Raw genomic sequence first — 26,548 nt, 5'->3', positions numbered from 1 at the left:
GCCTCTCGCACTGTGCATTCTCTGAACGACACCCTCGTCCACATGAAGGAAGCTCAAATTTTGTCACCAGAATAAAAAAAAAGATATGCAAATTAAGCACCCTTTTCATATATTCATTTGATCTGTAAGGTGAGCCAATACAGTGGTACCTCAGGTTACAAACGCTTCAGGTTACAAACACTTCAGGTTACAAACTCTGCTAACCCAGAAATAGTACCTCAGGTTAAGAACTTTGCTTCAGGATGAGAACAGAAATTGTGCTCCGGCGGCGCGGCGGCAGCAGGAGGCCCCATTAGCTAAAGTGGTACCTCAGGTTAAGAACAGTTTCAGGTTAAGAACGGACTTCCGGAACGAATTAAGTTCTTAACCAGAGGTACCACTGTATTACTGTCCTTCATGTTGGAGAAAGGATGCTGTTTTTGTGTGTCATAAGAATGAGAGGCGGGATTTGATGCAGGTAATTCTTATTCATTCCTCGGTCTCTTACACATTGCGGACAAACTTTCCATGGAAAACTTGCCAAAAATACTCATATTCAGGATACTGAGTTTGGTTGACAGAATCACAGGTGCCCGCATGTTATGTGCCTGAAGGCCACACAAGTTTTCCCTGCCTAGCTCCTGTAGCGAAACCTTCTAACCAAAGAGGACCCTTAAACGGAAAGAAAAGCTCTGCTGATTGCCTTATTGCCAATCAACTGCACTTCATTTGCTCTCCCCTCGAGCACTGGCTCTGCAGGAGAAAGAAAAGGACTCTTAGAGTTAGCAGTTCTCTGACTTTCTAGGGAGAAAGGTGCCAGGGCTTTAGAAGAGCATGTCTGCAGCAACTGGGATTTCTACAGAAACGCATTGCCAATGGTGTGTGCACACTGTTCTGTACTAAAACAGGCACAAAGTAGGGGTGATCAGATTCCTTCAGCTCTGGTATTTGGTTATTACTCTGATGTTCCATTATTGTTGCCGGGAATTGCTTGTGTGTGATAAATATACAGTGGTACCTCGCAAGACGAATTTAGTTCGTTCCGCGAGTCAATTTGTTTTGCGAAAAATTCGTCTTGCAAATCGCGGTTCCCCATAGGAACGCATTGAAATTTCTTTTTTTGCCCATAGGAACGCATTAATTAAATTTCATTGCATTCCTTTGGGAAACCGCGATTCGCAAGACGAATTTTTCGCAAAACGGATTCATCTTGCGAGTCACCATCAGATAATTCGTCTTGCATGGCATTCGTCTTGCGAGATACCACTGTAAAGATATGAGTGCATTAATGACTTTGCTTTTTTGAAATTATTATCCTACCTACAAGAACTGCTCCACAGTCCCAAGTGGAGGAATAGGCAGGCAGGTGGATGCTGCTGAAGAAAACCTCCAGCAGTCCACTTCCAAGCCAAATGCTGGCGTGTGCTTTAGGCACAAAGAAGGAGGAAAGAAACCAGACACAAAGAGCAAAGCCAGAGCGAAAGAAAACGTGACTTTGCGCTGGAAGCCATGTTCTAGAGCATGGGAACTGGCGCAGGTTGCTCCCTCTGAGCTTCTTAGAAGCACTTTACCTTTCTGACATCTCTTCTTAGCTTCTTTCTGCTCCAGCACGACTTCCATGTGGAAGGCATAGCAGTGATTCCGGAAGGGGATCCAGGAAGAATCCTCCACAGATTTAGGGCAGCTCCCATTGTACCTCCACTTGTGGGGGGGAAGGGCCCCTGAAAAAGAAGAGCTGGTTAGAAGAAATGTCTGGGCCTTTTCTCCATTCAGGCTCAGGACTTACTAGAGCAGGCACCCCCAAACTCGGCCCTCCAGATGTTTTGGGACTACAATTCCCATCATCCCTGACCACTGGTCCTGTTAGCCAGGGATCATGGGAGTTGTAGTCCCAAAACATCTGGAGGGCCAAGTTTGGGGGTGCCTGTATTAGAGCATCCCCTCCTTGCCCCTGCACAGTTCTCTCCCAGATACAGCACCTGTGCTCATTTTGCAGATGGCCCCTTGAAGCTTGGTGTCGCAGCCGGCGGTCCTCCAGGTCCCATCTACATCCATGTATGCACACCCCACAAGCTGCTGCGGTTCTCCGGCCTGCCAGTTTGTGTAGGAAAGGCTCTCCTCTGTGAACCACGTATAGCTTCGCCTCCCCTAAAAGCAACCCAATAAACCAATAAAAGACCTGCCAAGTTGGACCAGACAGAATAAGATTTCTGAGGGGGGAGCTTGTAACCGGGACTGGATGGAGATAAAATCCAAGCAATCAGGAGGTGTGCACTTGTAAGGCTTGTGAAATATTCTGGATTTGTTCGGCGTCCATCCCGTGTCCCGCACAGATAGTTCATTTTAAGACATTTCAGGAGTAGGACCCAGCTCTGAAAGCACTCCTTTTCCAGTGACTCATGCCTTACACTTGGTCCCACCTTGACACTCTTGGTGTCAGGCTTCGGGGAATCCTATCCCTCCCACGGTGGCAGCCAAGAAGCAGATAAACAATAAAAGTTCTTACCAAGTAATTTATTCAATAGTCACAGAGAGAGACAAAGGAATGCGGTCTCCCCTAGATAATGGCGTTGCTCCAAGTAAAGTCCCACCCCCTCCATCTCTCCTGTTCTACGTCACCCCTGCGTCCGCTAATCTGAGTTTTCTGCCTCTGAACTTTTTGTTCTACTGCCCTCAATGCCCGCCTTGTCCTGGGAGGGGGGGGAGGTCAGGAATGCTTTCCAAAGACACTCGAGTCTGTCAGCTGTCTCTCCCCTGGCGCTGCTTCTTCCTGCTGTTCCTCTCCCAATATTTCCCATCTTCTCCCCTCTGCAGCCTCTGAACTATGACCTTCTGCAAACCACTGTCGTAAATCTATAGTGTCCTGTTCTCAGGAAGGTTCATGAGAAGGGGGGTGCGGTCCCCACCATTCCTCCTCAGTCTAGCCCCTGACACGTGGGCTCCCATCAAGGAGGGTGTATTGTAGGTCATTTGACCTCTGCAGCTCTGGCTACTGGCTCTAGCGACTGTGCCACTCCCAAATCTGATCCCCACCTGTCCACCAGTACTGGCCCAAGACACTTTGCCGCCTGAAGCAGAGCCCAAAAGCCTACCAGGGCCAACAATGTCGAAAAGGTCTTGCTATACCACTTGGACACTGAGGCCTGCCTTCATCTAGTGGTGCTGTCTGAAGCAGGAGCACCACCCTGACAAATGGCAGGGCCGGCCCTGCTTCCCTTACTCTCACTGCTCTGTATGTCTTAGCCAGTCCCCCTGGCTGCCTTACCTCCTCATTGGACAAGCCAATCCAGAGCGGGGCTCGCAGGCTGCTCACTGCTTGGGTGAGGAAAGCCTGGGTGTACGGCTCCGTCATGCTCGCCAGGCTTGTATTGAGGCTCTCGCACAGGAGCATGGCTTCCTGCCACCTGAGAGGCTTCTGCAGGATGCGGTAAGTGCTGTTGAAGTACGAGAGGGTGGAGTTGGGAGCAGGGGGGAAGGTTGCTGGGGAAGGGCTCAGGGCAGGATCTGGGGGTGGGGGAAAAGAAAGAGGACCAGAGCTCCTTAGAACTGGCATAATTGTAGCTTGCATTTCCACCCCACCCTGCCCCAGAGCCATTAACGTAGCAGTATTGGTTTAATTCAAAAGCATATTGGAGCTTCTTTCCACCACCAGCCATTTCTTGCTGCTTTCTCACTCGCAGCTCTTTGCAGGGAGGTCCGAGAAACAGTGGCACCTTGAATAATTGCCAAGGCACATTAATCCTCCCTGTGCCAGGCACAGCTGCAGACCGCCTGACCATAGCTGCCAAGTCTCCCGTATTCCCCAGGAAATCCCCGTTTTTCCAGCTGTTCCTAGCTGAAAAAACTGATTTTTTTTTGTTTCCCCCCGGTTTATTCTGGCGCGGCGACCATTTTGGAACTGAGCGGAGTGCTGCAGTGCGACTTCTGGCGCGGAGGCCATTTTGGAACTGGGCAAAGCAGCATCAAAAGTCACTTCTGAGCATGCTCCGCCCAGTTCCAAAATGGCGGCAGCGCTACTTCCGGTCTGCTACTTCCGGCCCGGTCCCTTATTTCTCTGACAGCAACTTGGCAGGTATGCGCATGGGCGTACCCAGCATGGGGCAGGGAGGGGCAGCTGCCCCCCTAGAAGGCCAAACCGTGAGCCCGACTAGGGAAGCAAATACCCAGCGCCCCGCTTGTTGACGGGGGGGGGGGAGGAAACGCTGCTGGTGCCGCGGCTCCTTGGCGGCTGTTCCTCCTCTCAGCCCACCCTGCCTACATTTGCACCAATCCCCGCTCACTAAAGCCTTCGTGCCTCCCAATGGAAAGCCCTGCTAGGCGGCAACCTCTCCTGCCTAAGAGTTCTGCTGGGCTGGCAAGTGAAGGAGACGCGGCTCCCTGCATTGGTTGCAGCCGCTGCCGTGCTCTGCCTCCCGGTAGGCTGCACTGCAATCGTCGGCACCGCGGGCTGGGAATCGCCCCCTTTCTCCCCCTCCGCACCGCCAGTTGCTACTGAGACTCCTCCTGGGCTGGGAGAGGAAGTGCACCGACAGGAGCCAGTTCAGCCTCAGCGGGCAGAAGCAGCAGAAGCCCGCAAAGGAGGAGTGGGGGGCGGCGCCCAAAGGCGGTGATCGCGGCTGCTGAAAGGAAGCTGCGTGGGGGCGTTTGCGCTGGATTGCCGGTGGCAGGAGTAGCCCAGCGGCAGCGACCCTTCCTCGCCGCCCCCACCCCAGGCAATAGGAAAGGAGCCGCCTTGGGAGCGGCACAGCTCTCCGCCCCCCCTGCGTGCATTGCCCTCTCCAGGCATTGGCTGCTGTTTCCTTCTTTCCAATGCGCCCCCCAGCCGCTCTCCCTTGCTGCCCCTGCCGAGAGAGGGGTTTGAGGGCGGGGGAGCCACCGCCGCTGTAGGGTCGCAGCTGAGGAGGGCTCGCTCGCCTGCGCTGCGCCACCCCACCTTTCCCATCTTTTGTTCCCTTGCGATGGGGAGGTGGCGGTGGCAGCTTCTTCTTTGAGGGTCTCAGCTTGGCGGGGGGGGGGTGTCCCCGGTATCCTCCCAGGCCACGGGGGGATGGTGCCCCAGGACTAGCAGACCTCTGAGCCCCTTCCCCATCCCAGATATATAGGGTGGGAACTGGAAAGGCTTTGGGGGGACCTGGAGGAGGGAAAGCAGGGCCCAAATGGGTTTTTCAGGGGGGTGGTTAGGCCGTAAATGGATGGGAGCTGTGTCTTCAGAGCAGGGGAATTTCGTGTGAGAGAGTTTAGGGGGTTCATTTAGCGGCTGCAGCTGCTGCCGCCGAGTCATCAGGCCCGCTGGCCCTGTAGCCCCGCCCACATTCCCGCTTTGTGGCCCCTCCCCTCCCATGCCTTGGCCCCGCCCCTGAACGACCAAGGCTTGCCCCCCCCTAGTTTTGATCCTGGGTACGCCCCTGGGTATGCGCCTGACCCTCCCCACCCCCCGTTCCCCACTTGCATCTTTCCTGCACTCTTACCTTTCCTCCTCTGGCAGATGAAGGCATTTTTCTCCTCCAGGCAATTCCTGTCATCCCAGCGGCCAGTGAACTGGGGCGGGATGCCATGCCAAACCACAGCGCAGTTGGTCTGAAAGAGACAGAACCAAGAGCATGTCACTCACCTGTGCCCACTGGAACAGTGGGAAGGCTGTTCACTGCATGCCATCAGCTAGAGCAGTGTGCAAGGCTCCATCCAGTCTTGAGGGTATGCAGTTGCAACATACCTCTACACGCAGCAGCCCCTGACAACCGTTGCAAATCTGCAGCTGGCGCAGAACGCCAGCACTGAGTTGAGGGCAGACACTAAATATTTCTGCAGAACTCACTGGCAACAAGATGTTTCAGTGGCCTCTAGTATGCCATCAAAGGATACTGTTGGCATCCGTCTGTCTCGAGAGGCAATGGAGTGTGCCTCCAGGGGTGAAATCAAACCGCTGTGTTGGCACCTAAGTGACCTACCTGGGGTGCAAGCCTGGGCTGTGTGTCTGGAGGTCCTGGGCTACCCAGATGATAAAAACACTCACCTCACAACTGCCTTGTTGGTGTGGCCCAGGGCAATGTTAGAGGCCCATTTGGCATCGCAAAGATTGAGACACGACAAGCACTTTTGCTGTTTGTTTCCACACGCGCCTCACAGCAACAGCAAAAAGCTGGCTACTCAAACTGCTTTAAGAAGTTGCCGAGGGCTGCCAAAGATTGCCTTGTGGGCCATGTGTTGGACCACCCTGATCGAAAAGGTATTGGCATAGGAAACAAAGAGACGAATAGCTCGGTTGGCTAGAACACGGTGATGATAGTGCCAAGGTTGCAGGTTCGATCCCCGTAAGGGACAGCTGCATATTCCTGCATTGTTAGATGATCCTCGTGATCCCTTTCCAGTTCTACAATTCTATGAAACACGCAGCATCCCCACGAAAAAGTGAGGCTCCCCAAAGAGCTAGCTACAAAACTGGGTGAGGGGATTCCCCAGGGTTTGGCTCACCGGGTTCTCATTAGCTGTGGATGCCCCGCATCCGGAGGGCTCACCAGGACCCCAGTTCACAAAGCTGACAGGCTCGGCTTCCACCCATTGGAACTCCTTCTTTGCATCCTGGAGGCCGATCCACAGGTCAGAGGTCACGTTTGGGAGAAGAGTGGTTATAAAGGCTGCAAGTGGGAAGGGGGGGCACGTTACTGGAGGAAGTCAAAGGAAGGTGCAAAGCTTTGTTTTCATAGGGACTAGAGGCCACAAAGCCAGAGTTCAGTTCTGCCATCAAGTGCTTCCCCTAAAAAGAGGCGTCCCAGCGCCCTCTAACTGCCTCCAAGGTGGGCGAGGGAAAGACAATGCTTATTCAGTGGGTGAGGGAAATACATTCTGTCCTTTCTCAGGGGCACTCTGTTCTCTATTAATCCTCCATATATTATGATGGACTGTTCTTATTTTCTTGCAACCACTCCAGTAATACGATGTTGGTTTTATTTATACCCCGCCCATCTGGCTCGGTTGCTCCAGCCTCTCTGGGCGGCTTCCAGCACATATAAAAACATAACAAAACGTCAAACATTAAAAACTTCCTGATACAGGGCTGCCTTCAGATGTCTTCCAAAAGTTCTTTACTTCTTTATCTCCTTGACATCTGAAGGGAGGGCATTCCACAGGGAGGGCGCCACTGCCAAGAAGGCCCTCAAGCCAAGGGTCCATTCCAGTCCAGTGTTCAGGACAATAAGTCCGCAGACTAGCCTTTCACATGTTCAGGCAAATGCCTGAATATTCCTTGGGTTTTCTTCGGCTCATGGAAGACACTTGCCTGGGCCAAAAGCCGATCAGTTCCCAGAGGCGAGGCAATGTGTGTGTGTGTTTGTGTGTGTGTTTTTGTGTGCGCACGTGTGTGCGCACACACACACACACACACAGAGTTGTCTTGTGAACAAAGGGCCCTTACCTTGCTCAACGTAATTGGCGATGGTTGCCAGCACGCCCCCCTGAATCTCACACCTTCGCTTCGCCTCTTGCCAAGTCACCTGCTCTTCGCTGTTAATCCTAAAGCACTGTGTTATAAAGTTGACAGAAAAGGAGATTTATAAACAGCAAAGATTTCTGGCAGGGGATTTCCCCTCCTGTGACTTTCACATTTATTTTGTTTATTTTCAATTTCATCCCGTCCTTTCCTCCCAAAAAGATGGTTTCCCTTCTCCGCAACAATACCAGGAGGTAAGAAGGTAAAAGATATTGAGGCATATTGGAGAAGGGGAAATCGAACTACAGTGGTACCTCGGGTTACAAACGCTTCAGGTTACAAACTCAGAAATAGTACCTCGGGTTAAGAACTTTGCTTCAGGATGGGAACAGAAATTGTGCTCCGGCGATGGGCGGCAGCAGGAGGCCCCATGAGCTAAAGTGGTGCTTCAGGTTAAGAACAGTTTCAGGTTAAGAACGGACCTCCGGAACGAATTAAGTTCTTAACCAGAGGTACCACTGTACACACAACCACGCAGGCAGACTTGCAAGATGAAACAGCTATCTATCTGAAATCTCACTCCTCTAAGCAAGGCTGACGGAAAACGATTTGAACCCATGTCTCATCAGTCCTAAATGTGACACTCAATATACTCCCCTCCACACTGACTCTCATACATTCACAAACAGGAGGGGGGAAGTGGTTTTCTCGACCAGGAATGTCCCTCAGCCAAATTTCTGCCCTTCCAAATACCACCACCTGTCCATTTCAAGTTATTTCCACACCACCACCCCATCCAGTTCAAGGGGGACCTGGCACACAAACATTCCTGGCAGACTCCTCCCTCTCCCCAAGAATGATGGTGTCCAGGGCCAGGGAAAGCACTTCCAAGTACCTTATTGCCGACAGCATGCCAGCCCTGGGCACAGCTGCCAGGAGTAGGCGCTGGCAGGGGTGGCAAGGAGCCTGTGGTAATATTGGTGCGCTTGCAGATGTAAGGCAGAGCGGTGAAACACTTCTGGTCACCCCAATCCTCTGCAGAAGAGGGGAGAGGAGAAGAATGAGAGCAGATTCTATATTTTGCTTGGTTACAATGGCACTCTTAAAAGTAAGAAACAGCAGCCATCTCACAGTAAGAAACAGCAGCCATCATAGCCTGTCCCAAAAATTTGTATAAACAAATTCCAACACAGAAAAACCCCAAACTTGGGTCAGCTTTCCCTTTGGGGCATAACATTATTTTATCCAGCTGTCTGATAGTTGTTTTTTTTTTTTTAAATGGTGAGTGTTCATGTACAGTGGAACCTTGGTTCTCAAACTTAAAATCCGTTCCAGGAGTCCGTTCGACGCCCGAAACGGTTCGAAAACCAAGGCACGGCTTCCGACTGGCTGCCGCAGCTTCCTGCGCTCAATCGGAAGCTGTGGAAGCCGCGTCGGATGTTCAGCTTCCAAAAAATGATTACAAACCAAAACACTCACTTCCGGGTTTGCGGCGTTCAGGAGCCGATTTGTTCAGGACCATTCGGGAACCAAGGTGCCACTGTATTATAACTCTAAAGACTAGGCAACTGCTTAAAAACATCACAATAATAAGCTAGAATGCCAGTGATCTTAACATTTCCACTGCCTACCCTATATGTTTTCAGGGACATCAGCCAGAAGTTCAGGGTTTGATGGGCGTCTGGAGGGACGGAATATTTTTTAGGAATTATCAGGTGGCTGGTCATAGAGATTGCAAAGGGCCATAGGGAAGAATGTTGATCTGTAAGTTGATTAGGAATATCAGGCCAATGTCTGCATGCCCATTACCCACCTCGGCTAGCAGTCATGTATACACACTTCCTGTCCTTGGTGATAGGCCGTGGCTTTCCCGGTGCCCATGAGATGAAGTTCAACAGAGAATAATCAGACCACCTGGAGATGGCAAACAAACACATTGGGGAGGTTTCTGCATTTTGAACACAAGCAGGAATCTAAGACACACCAAAAAAATGCTTCTAGGACAGAAGACACTTAATAGTCAGAGAAAGAGACTCACCGAAATCGTCCATCGTTCTCATAGGTGCTCAGCCCAATCCACCAGTGCTGCTCCTGTCCCCTTGAAAACTGGCCAAAGGAGGAATTATATGCAATAATGTCAAGGTGGGAGAACAAAAAGACTGTCCTTAATCTTCGGATTGCCTCCCACCAGGCCCTTTTTGTGCAACGATACCAGCATGGAGTCCCAAGACCTTTTGTTTTTGCCTGCGCATAGCAGTTATTTAGTGCTGGGACCCACTGCCTACCCTACAGAATTGCTGCGATACAATACATAGCCTAACCACTGCTGTCAACGCACCGGTGACCGTAAGGCTGGATCACTACGATGCACATTGTGTGGGGCTGCCCTTGGCTCTGGTCTGGCAACTCCAGCTGGTGCAGAATGCGATGGCTATGGGAACACATAGCCGTCAACACGTGACACGACAGGTTCAAGGTCCTTGTATTGATTTACACAGCACTGAAAAACCTAGGTCCAGGGTACTGCAAGGGCCGCCTGAACACCTAAAATTATTATTATTTAAAGCCCTAAACAGCCTCGGCTCAGTAAACCTGAAGGAGCATCACCACCCCCATTGTTCAGCCCAGACAGTGAGGTCCAGCTCCGAGGGCCTTCTGGCTGTTCCCTCATTATAATAAGTGAAGTTACAGGGAACCAGGCAGAGGACCTTCTTGGTAGTGGCGCCCGCCCTGTGGAATGCCACCAGATGGCAAGGAGATAAACAACTATCTGACTTTTAGAAGACATCTGAAGGCAGCCCTGTTTAGGGAAGTTTTTAATGTCCGATGTTTTATTGTATTTTTAATATTTTGTTGGAAGCCGCCCAGAGTGGCTGAGGAAACCCAGCCAAATGGGTGGTGTATAAATAGTATATTATTATTATTATTATTATTATTATTATTATTATTATTATTATTATTATATCCCAGTTCAATCACTGAGGTCATCTGTAGTTGTCCCACGAGTTGGTGAGGCTCATCTGATTATCAACCCAAAACCTCAGACCTTGTGGGGGGCTGGACTATATATATATTTGGGGGGGGGGAAATGAACGAATTCCTATGCCCCAAAAATAACCCAGAGATGCCAGTGTGGTGTAGTGGTTAAGAGCGGTAGACTCGTAATCTGGGGAACTGGGTTTGTGTCTCCGCTCCTCCACATGCAGCTGCTGGGTGACCTTGGGCTAGTCACACTTCTCTGAAGTCTCTCAGCCTCACTCACCTCACAGAGTGTTTGTTGTGGGGGAGGAAGGGAAAGGAGAATGTTAGCTGCTTTGAGACTCCTTTGGGTAGTGATAAAGCGGGATATCAAATCCAAACTCTTCTTCTTCTTTTAAATAAAAGCACACATTCTACTCATGTAAAAACATGCTGATTCCTGGACCATCAGCGGGCTCAATTTAGAAGGCGATTGGGCCAGATCCAGCCCCCGGGCCTTAGTTTGCCTACCCATGTTCTATGTTAACTGTCAAATGTTTGCTGGGAAGTTTTATTTGACGCCCGGCTTATACAGAGACTATTAATTATCCATAACAGCTGATTATCCGTTTTTATTTTTATTTCCGTTCTTACTGTATTTAATTGTAAAGAGCATTGAAACTTTTAATTAAATTGCAGTAGACAATTATTTTTATATATAAAATAAACAAATGAAGAGCACTTGGAATACAACAACAAACCTGTGTTTGTTTGTTTGTTTATATTATTAGTTATTACTGTGTGAAACACTAACTGAGTGGAGAAGGTCATAAGCAGCAGTTCACTATGCTTTTGCTACCATCTTGAAATTTTTTTATTTAGGCAGGCATTTAACGTCTAGCCAATTATGTTTTGAGTGATAGAACAATATACATATATTCGTAAACTAAAAGAAAAGTAATTCCTTTAAAACCCTTGCAATAGCCCTGTGAGCTTCCGCTGTATAAAAGTTTGAGAGCTTGATGCTGTCTAACTGCAGCTAGGCCAAAATGTTAAATTCCTTCATTGTTTTCTATATGCAGCTCTCACTTTTGTTTGGGGAGGAAATAACAAGCATCTAAAGGAACTGGGGCAGACAGGCTTCGATTCTATAAATTAACAGTAGAAACAAAGTACCAGGATTCCGAGGAAAATTTGGTAAGTGGAAAAAATGAAAGACGGCAACCACTTAATAGTAATTTTAACATATTTTTCCTTCTAGAATGGATTCCCTGACACAAAAATACTCATATTTATACACCAAAAGCACATTCCTTAGGGGAAACGTATTAAGATTATTGTAAGTTGGAGGCCATCTTGCATTTCTCACCTAGTAAATTTTCCTTAAATCTTTGGGAAGACCCAATTTAGTCTCCACTACCCATCAACCTTCCCTTCCTGCCTGAAGGTCCCTGCCACAACTGGATGGGATTTTAAAAACTGTTTCCTTTTTGCCCAAACCCATTGCCATTCCAGGTGGCTCCCTACCTTCTTCAAGTTCTGACCCAGGAAGTCCAGCTCAGCTTGATTATGAATTGACACCAGCTCAGCTTGGAACCAAGTGCAGATCCTCTGAGCCTGCACCCAAGTTGAATGATGGTCAAAGAACTTGTACTCAGCATCTTGGTATTTCACCCACTCATTGCTCGCTGTGGAGAAACGGGATGTGTTAAAGAGACCCTGGGGAAACGTGGAGCTTTCCAGGGGGAGATTGCTTAAGGCAGATAATACCACCAAAACCTCGTATTTCCCTTAGAGGCCCCCTGTCAGAAGAGCTGCAGCGCAGCTAACTAGTCAACCTAATTCTCTTCCAACAGAGATTCAGAAGGCACATTCTATGCATAGCTGCCAAGTATCCCGTATTCCCCGGGAAACCCCCGTTTTTCCAGCTGTTCCCAGCCTACAAAAATGGATATTTTTTGTTTTTCCCCGGTTTATTCTGGCGCGGCGGCCATTTTGGAACTGGGTGGATCATGTTCAGAAGCAACTTTTGATGCTGCTCTGCCCAGTTCCAAAATGGCTGCAGCGCGACTTCTGGTGCGGCGACCATTTTGGAACAGGGCAGAGCAGCATCAAAAGTCGTTTCTGAGCATGCTCCGCCCAGTTCCAAAATGGCGGCAGTGCTACTTCAGGTCTGATCCCTTATTTTTCAGGCAGGAATTTGGCAGGTATGCATTCTGTTTGCTTATGCAGACAGGTTGACCAAACTGTGTAGATTCTAACACAGTACCATGTTTATTCATTAGGTAAAAAGGTAGAAGGTAAAGGACCCCTGGACATTTAAGTCCAGTCAAAGGTGACCATGGGGTTGCAGCGCTCATCTCATTTTCAGGTCGAGGGAGCTGGCATTTGTCCACAGACAGCTTTCAGGGTCATGTGGCCAGCAGGACTAAGCCGCTTCTGGCGCAACAGGACACCGTGACAGAAACCAGAGCGCACGGAAACACCGTTTACCTTCCTGCCACAGTGGTACCTGTTGAGTGGTTTAACAGTTTAAGGTTCATTACTGTTCCACAGAAATATGTATCACTTTAAAAGAAAGAAGGAAATGTAATGACCTAGTTTTGCAGCTGTGGGGCAGTACAACAGGTGATGTTAAGTTTGTATTGATTTAAGGCGTGTCAGCAATCGGATACAGTATATAAGGAGGGCTGCGTACCTCTCTCAGTACCCTGGGTGGCAGGTCACGCTTCTGTAATGTTCTTACAGTTCATGTAACTTCTGTTATTTTTCTTTAATTAAAACAACTCCTAATTATACTTTGTTTGCAGTCTCCTCAGAATGCTTTTCGTTGCGCAGTTACTCAGTTTAAATACGCCAACAGTACCTATTTATCTACTTGCACTGGCATGCTTTCAAATTGCTAGGTTGGCAGAAGCTGGGACAGAGCAACGGGGGATCACCCCATTGCAGGGATTCGAACCGCCAACTTTCTGATTGGTGAGCCCAAGAGGCTCAGTAGTTTAGACCACAGCGCCACCCAAGTCCCTACTTTATTCATTAATGCCACCCTGGCATTGTAGCACACATGCCCCAAGAAAAACTCACGGCCACTCTTGCTCTGTTGCTTAATCCCAGCATCTGGACATTAGATGACTTGAAATATGGGTGCTGCAATCCCAGCTGGCATGGAGGTTGGAGAGCTTCCATGAATGTATCCAATCTCTTTTTTAAAGGCTTTTACAGAGGTACCTTGGTTCTCAAACGCCTTGGAACTCAAACGCCTTGGTTCCCAAATGCCGAAAACCCAGAAATAAGTGTTTAGGTTTTCGAACTTTTCTCAGAAGCCAAACATCCAAGGTGGCTGTCGGCTATTGTTTCTGGGGTGCCTGCACCAATCAGAAGCTGCGCCTTGGTTTTTGAACATTTCAGATGTCAAACAATGCAGGTAAGGGGGAAAAAATCAATTTTAATTTTTATCATCTACAATACTGTCTTATTTATTTTATAGTAGAGTACATTTATTATTGCTTTCATTTTATGGATCAGTGGTCTCTTTAGATAGTAAAACTCATGTTAAATTGCTGTTTTAGGGGTTGTTTTTTAAAAGACTGGAATGGATAAATCCGTTTTGCATTAGGAACGGACTTCAGTTTGAGAACCAATGTACCACCACTGTAATGCTAAATGCCATCTCAACATCCTGGGGTCATGAATTTCATAGGTTAATGGTGTGTTGTGTAAAGAAGCACTGTTTGTTTTTCTTAAACCTGTTTGGGGAAGTTTTTAATATTTGATGTTTCATTGTATTTTAGTATTGTGTTGGAAGCTGCCCAGAGTGGCTGGGGAAACCCAGCCAGATAGGCGGGTATAAATAAAATAATAATAATAATAATTATTATTATTATTATTACTACTACTACTACTACTACTACTATCAGTTTCAAGAATAGGTGCCCCAGGCGTTGAGGCTGGGAGATGAATGCCTCCACTATTCGTTTCTGAAAATATTTATAGCCTGCTCTGCATCACATTGATCTCTGAGCAGGGCACACAATTCATTCAAAACGTTTACACGAATATAGCAGGAGCAGCCAAAAGTATAAATAACTGCGTCTGACTTAAAATGCAGAGCTGCAAATACCATCATGGTAGGCTGCAGAATTAACAATTCATAAAGACCCTGAGAGAATAACCAGGTCTTAACCCGGCACTGAAACAAAGCCAAAGTTAGCGCTAGCCAGACCTCATGGGACCTCAGTTTCGCCACATCACTCATGGTTTTGTAAACCTCCATCACATTATGCACAAACACACACACACACACACAGAGCCCTGTTGCCTTTTTCCTACATCAAAAACATTCTTTTATTCAGTAAGATAATCAGAAGTCAAGATGGTTCAGTCACCCTTTTTTCCATCCTGCCTCCAGCATAGCTATCGTAATTCTAGACCTGGATGAAGCTAGGCACATGAGTGCAGGCTTCTTCAGCACATACCTGACCTCTGCAGGCCTATAGCTGAGAGGAATCCAACTCTATCTATTCAGTTAGCTGATATTTCTGTTGCCTGCTTTTGACATAGGCTGCCCTTGGGATAAAACAGAACTCCCTTTCCCAGGGACACATAGCCCACGTTCCCAACTGCAGACCCCACATCGCCTCAGCTGAGAGAGCAAGGGGGGGCAGTGCCACATAAGAATGGCAGCAGCACTCCACCAATCCTTGACAAGACCACCATGCTGCTGAGTCTCTAGTCTAAAACAACCTTTCTCAAACTTTTTGGGTCGCCAGGTGCTGTTGGGACTACAACGCCCATCATCCCTGACCACTGGTCCTGCTAGCTAGGGATAATGGGAGTTGTAGTCCACCTGGGGACCCAAGTTTGAGAAGCACCGCCGCTCTAAAAGCATGATGCCAACAGTGCAGAGGCGGGAAGTTGGCATCGTGTTTCCTCTAGCTTGCACACATCCAGAAAACACACACACACACACACACACACACACACACACACACACACGTTTTTTGCATCCACAAGTGGGGCGAGGGTGGAGACAGAGCGATCTCTGCACAAAGAGGCTTTGCCACATGGGATGAGCAGGGGGAAAAATATTCACTCACCTTGAACGGTTGTCTCTGGCTCTTTCACATCAGTGCCTATTAAACAACAGCACACAATCAGCAAGTGAGCAAGGGCCCAGAATTCATTTCAGTTCCTGATTCAGGAAGAAAGGCTACTTCGGGAAAGTAAGATTTTCCCCCTAACCTTTCTATACTGCAACCCCTGCTGGTTATGAAGGAGGAGCAACCCTCAGCCTTTGTTTATTGGAATGCGGCTACTTGTCTTTATACACATTCAACCATGTATCAAAGAAATAATCAAACATTAATTGGAAAAAAAATCAGAAAGGTTGTTAGATTGTGGGGAGAGGGGTGGAAGTCAAACAGAAACGCCAGAAGGAAGACAGAATGTCCCTGGGGGGTTCAGTAATCTTAGTATGAACTAGTGGTGCTGAGAAACTTCGTCATTCTAAAAATATTGACATACCCATTAAGTAGGGACACCAAGTTATCTTGGGAAGACAATCCTATTTGAGGAACTGACAAGAAACAGATGCACTTAATACGACGATCTTTAGACACCTCACACTCACGTAGAAATTTGCCAGGCTCAGGGCAGCTTATAGCATTTTCTCAAAACAGTAACATAGACCAAAACATTAGCCATGCAATCAACTGTAGCAAAAATAAACAGCAGCAAAAATGAAAGCAGGCACTAAACCCCAATAACCCCCCCCCCCAAAGAGGTCAGCCACAAAAGAATCCTCAACCTGGCAGGCCAAATGGTATTAAAATTAACTCATAGCACACTGTGGTGACCCACGAACATATTAAGCTGTAAACAAAGCCCTCCTGAAGCCCAGGCAAGGTACTTAACTCTGCAGCTTCTCCTCCGCTTGATGGACATTACTGAGTTGGCTGAACATTACCTCAAGAATCCTCCTTCAAAATCTCGCGCTTGAAGATATGTGGACATGAAAGAGGCGACTGCTAAGTTCTTTACTGTGGCTAACTCTTCCCTTCCCTGCCATCCCATCGCCATCCCCGGTCACCTTTGGGCAGTTTGCAGATCCAGTCCAGTTGAGCATCGCACTGAAGAGGCATCCACTGCAAGGATGCCAAGTCCAGCGCCACACAATTCCGGATGTCCTCGTCGTCATGATTGCTGCGGTCAAAGTTATGGTAGGAGAACTGAAGGCCAAAGAAAGATGGGGGGGGAGGGCAAGTTAATCCCTAAATGTCCTGCTTAGGCAACTGAAGCCTTAGGTCACTGGCTCATCCAACTCAGTTGAGCGCAGTGACATGAATGCTTTCCTCTCTCCCCCACCAGAAGGAATCCGCACTCCCCACTGTGCTCTGCGTGATCTCAAAGGCATTTTCCTCTACCTCGGCAACAAGCAAGCATCGAGAGAGGTCTGGGTTTCTTATGGTGGCTCCTTAACAGAAGAAGCCTTAGTACAATAGTAAAAAGAGAGCCGTGATTTACAGCAAGCCATCTGACAAAGTAACTCTGTTTTTTTAACGTTGGAAGTTTGCATTTATTTATTTGCATCTCTAATGAATTCCGTATCGACAAAATATCAGCAAAGACAGAGCAAACAGAAAAGAATCTCTGAAATAAAGAAGAGGTGACAATTTTAAGATATCAAAGAATAGGCATCAGTTCAGATACAGTTCTGAGAAAATAACTCTTGGGACTTTTTGTCAGATTCCTATTTCTCCATCAATACACAACTTCTGGTCCTCTTTTCCCTCTAAATCAGGGGTCCCCGGACTTACCCGCCTTCGGGCCGGTGCCCGCCGCGCCGATCGCGCAGTGGGCCGGAGGGTGGGGGAGTGCGCGCCAGTGCGCATGCGCACACCCATTTACTGGCGCGGTGGCGCGCTTCCAGGCCGGAAAAATCGCCGACAATTGTTTGTGCGCATGCGTATGGCCTCCCCTGACCCAGAAGTGCACCTCCCCTGACCCAGAAGTGCACCGGAAATGACCTCTTCTGGGTCGGGAGAGGCCCATACGCATGCGCAGAAACGATTTTCAGCAATTTTTTCCCGATCTGGAAGTGCGCCGCCGCGCAGTGCGCCGCAAGAGCGGGCAGTGGCAGCGGGCGGCGGGGGGCGTCGCGGGCCAGATTGGGAGGCCAATTGGGCCGCATCCGGCCCGGGGGCCGTAGTCTGGGGACCCCTGCTCTAAATAACAGCAGAGGCATTCTATTTTACTTACTTATCTCCCAACAGGAGTACTTTGTTAAAACACACACACACATACAAACATGCAAATCTCTGTTCCCAGTGCCTTTTCAATAGGTTGAGCTGCTAACATATCACTCACCCCAAGACCATCACTCCATCGCCAGCTCCTCTCAAGTCCAGGGTCCCGGCGATTCAAGCCGATCCAAAACCAATGCTGTTCATGGATTTCAGGTTCTGATGCCCTGGAAGGCACCCGAAAAGAAGATGGGTCAGGTAGGGGGTTCAATTCTTCCACGAATGTAACTGTGTGAAGATGTGATGTTCGACTAAAGCTCCCAAGGTTTGACCCTCCACCCACCCGCCACCCCATTTGGCTCAACTGATTCAAGCTGCTTATAGCAGGGTTGGGGCACGTGTGTGGCTCTCCTGATATTGTTGGGACTCCCAACTCCCATCAGCCCTAGCAGTATGGCCAGTTGTCACGGATGATGAGAGTTGTAGTCCAGCAACACCCGGGAGGCACCAACTTCCCCCTCCATTTTGTAGCCATGGTGACAGGAGAAGAGCAGCATCTCACGGCTGTGACAGGCCAAGCTAAGTAACTGCGAAGGTTTCAGAATCAAAATGCACAGAGCACCATCTAGGCCAGGCACCCCCAAACTGAGGCCCTCCAGATGTTTTGGCCTACAACTCCCATGATCCCCAGCTAACAGGACCAGTGGTCGGGGAAGATGGGAACTGTAGTCCAAAACATCTGGAGGGCCGAAGTTTGGGGATGCCTGGTCTAGGCCCTGTTCAGCTTGCCTCCCCCTGAAAAAAAATATCAAGGACTGCTGATTAACCATGAGGGGGTTATTTTTTATTTGCAAAACCTGAACCCATCATTTCCACTTCCCCCTTTTAGTAAATAGCCACGCTCCTTCTCAGTTCAGCAGATCCCTCTCACTCTCTCCCTATCTGCACCCATTCACAACCACCAGATAAAAACATTATGATTCTTCACAAGCTTCAAGAGGAAACAGAACCTCTGAACTTTTTGTTGCAGCTTCCATCTTCCTTTTTTTTTAAAAAAGGTGGGGTTTTAAATGTGGGTTTCAACTGTATCGTTTTGAGATAACAATGCCTAAGCATCAAAGCAAAGGACGAGGCGGATGGCTGTCTATCTGTCTATATAAAACGTAATCACACTGTAGGCATGTAAACCAAAAGTGCACTTACATACCAAGGGACATTCAAGTGTGCCTGAGTACACATTGATATATTTGCCAGCTATGGTTTTCCCAGTAGTGATGTATGGAAGTGAGAGCTGGACCATAAAGAAGGCTGATCGCCGAAGAATTGATGCTTTTGAATTATAGTGCTGGAGGAGACTCTTGAGAGTCCCATGGACTGCAAGAAGATCAAACCTATCCATTCTGAAGGAAATCAGCCCTGAGTGCTCACTGGAAGGACAGATCGTGAAGCTGAGGCTCCAATACTTTGGCCACCTCATGAGAAGAGAAGAATCCTTGGAAAAGACCCTGATGTTGGGAAAGATTGAGGGCACCAGGAGAAGGGGACGACAGAGGACGAGATGGACCAAACTGCGGGAGGCAGTGGAAGACAGGAGTGCCTGGTGTGCTATGGTCCATGGGGTCATGAAGAGTCGGACACGACTAAACGACTAAACAACAACAACAAACAACAACACCCAGAAGCATACATCTCCTGCTTCTGTAACTCAATCCTCACCCAAATATCTTGTTGAGTGTGCTGGCTATAAAATGTTCCTCCTCGTAAGTGCCAATGCTCAAGAGTTGTGCCTTCCGATCGTTGCAGAACAAATGGGCCATGATCCAGTTTTTCTTCTCCTGCAGTTTGTCGTAGGTGAACACCTGCCCAAGAAAAAAGGGAGCCGTTTCACAACTCGAGCATTACAAGCCCAAACTGCCGTGACAAATGTTAAATCCAAAACCAATTTGAGCTAATACGATTCACTTTCCATTAAAAGTTTTGGGCATGAACTGGCTGGCTGGCTGCCTCCCCTCGTTTTGTACATACCTTGTAGCAATGCCTCAACTTGGGGCTGGTGACCCATCCCGCTGGACAAGTTCCCGTGAGGCTCGGGGTGGGATGAGGTGAAGGAAGCTCAGGGTTCACGGGAGTTCCCAAGTTCTGCCTGCAGATGTATTTGGCCTTGAAACTGGTGCAGTTCTTCACTTCCCATAGTCCCATGGCACTCCCCGTGGCCAAGGCAACACAGCCGCCTTTGTTATAACCTGAAAGGCTCATGGGAAGGGGGAAATAGGCCAGAAAAAAAATTAAGCCAAAGGAAACGGTTTCCATCTGGCTTGGCAAAATCATGCAATAACCACTAAACTATATAATGGCTGCACACATCATAGAATCATAGTTGGAAGAGACCACAAGGGCCATCCAGTCCAAACCCCTACTAAGCAGGAAACATGGTAAGCTATAAACCAGAGTTTACTGTACATGAACAAATCACACCCCCTTTGCTTCTCCCCACGAATGGGTGAGGAAACCAGTCACAATCCCTAATTTAACCTCATACCTGAACCAGGAACTATGGTTTGTTTAGCTCCAAACAAACCGCAACAAACCAAGGTTTCTTCTTGACTTACGGATTATTGTTTCTCTCTTTATCTTCTTTTCTATTTTTATTTATTTCTCTCTTTTTCTTTCTTCATTGCTTTCTTTCCTCCCCCCCCTTTACGTTTTTATTGTTGTTAGATCAAAGTCTTAGTTTGGACAAAAAAAAGGAAAAGGTATTTGATATTAAGTTTTGTATTTTTCTCTACAAACCCTAATAAAATTTATTCAAAAATGAAAAAGAAAGCGCAGACAATTCAGACAGTCAAGCCAAATTTGTTTCATACTGTGGGGGAAGGCAAAATAAAACTTCTTTTTTAAAATAAAAAAGGGGGGATGCATAACCCACTGTGATTGCAGGGAAGACTTCTTTCTGGTTCTGATATCAGGACACATACTAAACCACTTAAAAGATGTAAACAAACTCTAGGTGTACACACACACACACACACACACACACACAGAGAGAGAGAGAGAGAGAGAGAGAGAGAGAGAGAGAGAGAGAGAGAGAGAGAAATCTATTACCGGGCTGGTTGCGATTCCAGTGTGTGTAGGTGACTTCATCCCCGCTCAGCCAATGAAAGGAGCCCGTTTCATTTATGTCCTGTAGAGCTGTCCAGAAATATTCGTCCTCCCAGCCATAAATTAGGCTGCTCACATAGGCCTGTTCAAACCTTGGCCAGGGAGACAAAGAAATGAGTCAGTCACTTCCTCACCAAATCCACCAATCCATGATCTTTCCTCCAGAGGTTGACGGTCAAATAATAATAATAATAAATAATAATAATAATAATAATAATAATAATAATAATAATAATAATTTATTTATTCCCCAGCCACTCTGGACGTCTCCCTACAGAACACTAAAACCAGAATAAAACATCAAATAAAATTTCCCTAAACAGGGCTGCCTTCAGATGTCTTCTAAATGTCAGGTAGTTGTTTATCTCTTTGACATCTGATGGGAGGGTGTTCCACAGGGCGGGTGCCTCTACCAAGAAGGCCCTCTGCCTGGTTCCCTGTAACCTCACTTCTCGCAGTGAGGGAACCGCCAGAAGGCCCTTGGAGCTGGACCTCAGTGTCCGGGCTGAGCGATGGGGTGGAGACGCTCCTTCGGGTATACTGGGCCAAGGCCGTTTAAGGTCTTTAAACCTCAGCACCAACACTTGAATTGTGCTCGAAAAGGTAATGGGAGCCAATGTAGGTCTTTCAGGACCGGTGTAATATGGTCTTGGTGGCCACTCCTAGTCACCAGTCTACCGTAGCAACCTGTTGCTTTTTGCCATGTGGCAGCCAGGCAGAACCAGCTCCAAAGATAAACAAGAGGTTAAGTGCTTGGCCTAGCCCATGGGTAGGCAAACTAAGTCCCAGGGGCCGGATCCGGACCAACTGCCTTCTAAATCTGGCCAGCGGACGGTCTGGGAATCAGCGTGTTTTTATATGAGTAGAATGTGTGCTTTTATTTAAAATGTATCTCTGGGTTATTTGTGGGGCATAGGAATTCGTTCATTCCCGCCCAACAAAAAAACTATACCGGTAGTCCGGGCCCCCACAAGGTCTGAGGGACAGTGGACCGGCCCCCTGCTGAAAAAGTTTGCTGACCCCTGGCCTAGCCTTTCCCTCTATGTGTTTGCAGCAGAATATCTGAAAACCCATTCCAATTTCTTTTCTTCTTTTTCTTTCTAAAAAGACATTTGTTGTATAAAAACTCCATACGGCTTACAACAGAAGACACACCTGTTGGTGATGGTGACCAGAGTAGACGAATAATCTGTGCACACCTTCCGAGCCTCACTGTATGTCACATGGTCATCTCCCAGCCAATAGCAAGATGGAGTTTGCCATTTCCAACCCTGGGGAAAACGTGACAGAAAACGTCAACGAAATGTATAAATCTAAATCAAATAAGTGTTGGAAATGTAAACAGAAAGAAGGTTCTTTCTATCATATGTAGTGGTCTGGTAGTAAGGTTAATGCTTACTGGGAAATGATATAAAATGAATTGAAAAGGATGTTTAAAATAACCTTTGTATAAAAAACAAAAAAACAGAAGCTTTTCTCTTGGGAATTATAGGGACAGAACTACCTAAACTGTATAGAAATTTATTTATGTATGTGACTACAGAGGCAAGAATGTTACTTGCCCCCAAATGGAAAGAAGCAAAAGACTCGGCAAAGGAAGAATGGATACAAAAACTTATGGAATATGCAGAAATGTCAAAACTTACTGGGAGAATAAGAAATCAAGACAATAAACTTTTTATAAAAGAATGGAGATGGTTTATTGAATATTTACAGATAAATTGTAGTCAAAACAAAATAAAAAAATTCCTTCCAGTAGCACCTTAGAGACCAACTAAGTTTGTCATTGGTATGAGCTTTCGTGTGCATGCACACTTCTTCAGATACCATGCACACGAAAGCTCATACCAATGACAAACTAAGTTGGTCTCTAAGGTGCTACTGGAAGGAATTTTTTTATTTTGTTTCGACTACGCCAGACCAACACGGCTACCTACCTATAACTAGATAAATTGTAAACAGATAAGAACATTGGCAGGATTATTGCAATAACCTGCAGTTTTATAAGAGTATATATTTTAAGCAGATGGATAAATGAGCAAATTAAGTTAATTTGGATATGCAGAAGGTATTTAAAATAAATTTAAGGAACCACAGAAAGAGGGGGAAGGAAGTCAAGTCCTGAAATGTTTAAACGATTGTAAAATTAGTGAAATGTATAAATCTGAAAAGCTAAAATAAAATAAAATAGAGAATTGCAAAGAGTAAGCCAATTTCTAGCACAGTACTTTTAATCTGACCAAAGTGTTACTTTGCTTTGCTAGGTGGTTATAGCATGATACAAGAGCCTTTTTAGGCTGTGCAGGACTATCAGGCCAGGAAATCAGCATCAGGCAATATCAGGGAGGGCGGGATTGAAATGGCAGTGGCCAGTATGCTTCAAAACACCCACAACAGCTGTCATTGTGGGCCCCATGGGGCGTCTTAATTTTTTTGTCACTCCTTCCCGGTGCTCTGCTTGAGTGCTGAGAAAGAGAGAAAGCTTACCATCTTCCCATTCTGGGGTCTTTGTGTGTGTGTGTGTGTGTGATCACAAACTCTCTTGCTGTTGTGAGCATTTTTAGTATATATTGGTGATGCTGTGAATAAAAAGTCAACAGCAAATGTCATTCAACATTTCCCCCAAATTTAGATGAAACTAGAGAGAATTCTGTCCTCGGGCAGAATAACTGTAGTTCCAATCTTTGTTCATTCACATGATCCATTATTCCAGAAGGACACCTAAGTCAAATGGCTTGATAGTTCGCCTCTGAAGATAACCTTTTCTCCACCAAGGGAAAGCTGCTGTTGAGTCAAGATGGCAGCGTGAGAGTCCTCAAGGGCGCTGAGTGTAAAAATAGAATTGCGAATTCCAACACACCCTGGCCTGATCCCATTTCCCAGACTGATGTGCAGATCAAAATTTAATCACTCTTCATATTTCATGCATATCCAAATTTTGCTATGTAGCTCTCAGCTCAAAAGCCATTCCAAAATATGATGAAAAAATTCATAGGGCAGCATAAAATATGTTTAGAAATGCATAAATGCTTAAAAAAAAGGTTTATGTAAATATGATTTTCGTATGGATTTTTCTATATAAAAAAGTAAACTCACAGATCGATGTAGAATTGGAACAGACCCAACATATGAAAGATCATATGTGAAAATGAGAAAGATTTGGGCATTCCATCCCACCTTACTTGTGACATGGCCTCACTGAACAAATTTATCAAACCAACATTACCCCTGAATGATGTGCCGACATTGCAAATTGGAAAGGAGTCACATACTTTCTATGCAGAGTCGTACCTTGGTTTTTGAACAGCTTAGTTCTCAAACGTTTTGGCTCCCAAATGCCACAAACCCGGAAGTGACTGCTCCGGTTTGTGAACATTTTTTGGAACCCGAACGTTTGACGGGGCTTCTGTGGCTTCCGATTGGCTGCAGGAGCTTCCTGCATCCAATCAGAAGCTGTGCTTTGGTTTCCGAATGTTTTGAAAGTCTGACTGACTTCTGGAACAGATTCCGTTCGACTTCCAAGGTACAACTGTATTTCTGTTCCCTCCTTGCTTAGACCCATCCACATGATCATTTGAACCTGTGTTCGAAACAGTGCTTTGTTAAGCCCACCATCCAGGCTTAGCAAGGCAAGCCACTTGCCATCTACTGCTGCGAGCTGAGTGTGGGCCAGCTTTTGGCAGACCATCCCAACGACTGCTTTTTAAAGGGAAAAGAAGTATTATCCGTTGAAGCTTAGCTCAGCACATTGCTAATGGTGGCTGCATGCTTGTGGTGGTGGAGATGAAATTCAATGCAGTTTAATTAAGAGACCACAACTACCAAGTATGCAAACCTAAGCTCTCAACAAAGGAGGGCAGGCATTTGTTAAAATCACTGTTTATGTTACCATCCCAAGAGAAAATATCAAATAGTCACACCGTATAGCAAAAGCACCTTTGGCTGCAGTCCTAAGCACCCTGACCTCTTACTGTGAAAATAATAATAATAATAATAATATTCACATCCACCCCACTCTTTTCAAAACAGAAACCGGAGCATCTTACAAACCAGGATAAAAATTACAGTAATAAAAGCACAACAAACAATGAAAACAAAGAACCCCAATGTAGTGGAAATAAGAAACTGTTCTTTATTAAAAACTAAGCACCAGGGCATCACAGGAGAGCATAAAATCCTCAACACTGAAATGTATATATAAATTTAGTAAATAAATAAAATAACTAGAGTGGGCCTTTTCTGTAGTGGCTCCAGGGAGGTTTGCCTGGTGCCTTCATTTTATATTTTTCAACCAGGCCTTTGGCTGATTAATAGTCTACGGCCTTTTAAATGTTTCTGTGGGAAGGTGGGGGTTATCGTTTTGTTCTTTTGGTTTAATTATTTACTTGTGTTTTATCTTTTGATGAAGGGTGGCAAACAAACAAACAAACACACACTGAGGTCTAGCTCCGAGAGCCTTCTGGCGGTTCCCTCACTGCGAGAAGTGAGGTTACAGGGAACCAGGCAGAGGGCCTTCTCGGTAGTGGCGCCAGCCCTGTGGAACGCCCTCCCAACAGATGTCAAGGCAATAAGTAACTATCTTACTTTTAAAAGACATCTGAAGGCAGCCCTGTTTAAGGAAGTTTTTTAAAGTTTAATGCTGTATTGTGTTTTTAATATTTGGTTGAAAGCCGCCCAGAGTGGCTGAGGAAGCCCAGCCAGATGGGCGGGGTATAAATAATAAATTTTATTATTATTATTATTATTATTATTATTATTATTATTATTATAAACAAACAAATGTGGAAGAAGGGCAACCAAGGCAGTGAATTCCTCTCCCATCCCTGACTGTCATGCAGGATGCGCTTTCTGAGAAATGGGCTAGATGGCTTCACAGTCCCTTCCCATCCCACCCACAGTAGACCCACTGAATTTAAAGGGTGCAAGTTAGGCATGCCCATTAACTTCAATGGGACTGCTTGGAGCAGAATTAGCACTGGATGCAACCCTTTGGATTTCTGCAGCATCCTTTTTACAGGAAAGAAAGGAAGTGACTACTTGTGTGGACCTGGCCTGTGGGTCATGGGTTTCCCAATAACGGGTTTCCATTATCGGTGTCTGCCCTCTCCACTTAGCCTGGCTCTCGCTTAGTTTTCAAGGCCACAGCACAAGGAGAGGAAGTTGCAGAGTTTAGAAAGGAGGAAGAAAAACACATCAAAGCTGCTTGGAAGGCAGCGAAATCCCCCCCACCCTAACCCAAACTACCAGTGCCCAGAAGGGTCTAAGAAGGGAAAGCGAACTCTCTTCCTTCGGCAAGAGAAAAAAGGGAAAAGGGAAGAAGTTCAAACCCCACCGCAGAGTGCTTTCATAGCTCTGGTTTGTTGATGTTGGAGCCTCTCCTAAGCTGGGAGCACAATAGGGGCCGTTCATGCCAAGGCAGCTCAAATTCGTCAGGCAGATGGAGGGGGAATCGTTCAGAGATCCGAAAAAGCTCCTTTTGAAGGCAACCACAGGGCTCGCCACTACCAACATGCAGCGTGGGAGAAGCCTTCGTAAGGAGGCAGCAAGCAAGCCACAAGAGGAGGAGGAGGAGGAGGGCTAAAAGGAGAAGGGCTCAAATGAGCAAGGAAGAAGACCCAGGGCAAGAAGGAAAGAAACAGGAGAGCAGTTAGGACGCCTTAGCTAGGGAGACATCTGGACCATGCACAGACCTATCCAGTCACAAGGGACCCAGAGGGTCACCTAACCCCAAGGATTTTTCAGCCAGCGATGCTTCACAGCACATTGGGTGGTACGAGTACCA

At 46.9% G+C, this 26,548-nt stretch overlaps 1 protein-coding gene across 1 annotated transcript in view; it reads right to left on the bottom strand.

Moving 5' to 3' along the window:
* The window catches only part of MRC2 (mannose receptor C type 2), a 77,162-nt gene that overhangs the window by 6,553 nt on the left and 44,061 nt on the right, over nt 1-26,548 (bottom strand). Inside the window, exons 10-26 of the mRNA XM_035136405.2 lie at nt 21,922-22,037; nt 20,710-20,858; nt 19,633-19,850; nt 19,324-19,466; nt 17,732-17,834; nt 16,455-16,593; nt 15,463-15,498; nt 11,891-12,051; nt 9,444-9,511; nt 9,219-9,319; nt 8,301-8,440; nt 7,391-7,496; nt 6,451-6,614; nt 5,448-5,556; nt 3,245-3,483; nt 1,959-2,127; nt 1,551-1,700 (exon numbers count right to left, since the gene is read on the bottom strand). Of these exons, the coding sequence (XP_034992296.1) occupies nt 1,551-1,700; nt 1,959-2,127; nt 3,245-3,483; nt 5,448-5,556; nt 6,451-6,614; nt 7,391-7,496; nt 8,301-8,440; nt 9,219-9,319; nt 9,444-9,511; nt 11,891-12,051; nt 15,463-15,498; nt 16,455-16,593; nt 17,732-17,834; nt 19,324-19,466; nt 19,633-19,850; nt 20,710-20,858; nt 21,922-22,037 (2,311 nt within the window). The remainder of the gene's footprint in view (nt 1-1,550; nt 1,701-1,958; nt 2,128-3,244; nt 3,484-5,447; nt 5,557-6,450; nt 6,615-7,390; nt 7,497-8,300; nt 8,441-9,218; nt 9,320-9,443; nt 9,512-11,890; nt 12,052-15,462; nt 15,499-16,454; nt 16,594-17,731; nt 17,835-19,323; nt 19,467-19,632; nt 19,851-20,709; nt 20,859-21,921; nt 22,038-26,548) is intronic.

Source organism: Zootoca vivipara, chromosome 13, assembly GCF_963506605.1.
Source record: "Zootoca vivipara chromosome 13, rZooViv1.1, whole genome shotgun sequence".
In the NCBI taxonomy this organism is placed as follows: Eukaryota; Metazoa; Chordata; class Lepidosauria; order Squamata; family Lacertidae; genus Zootoca; species Zootoca vivipara.
This window is presented reverse-complemented; position numbering and strand designations above follow the sequence as displayed.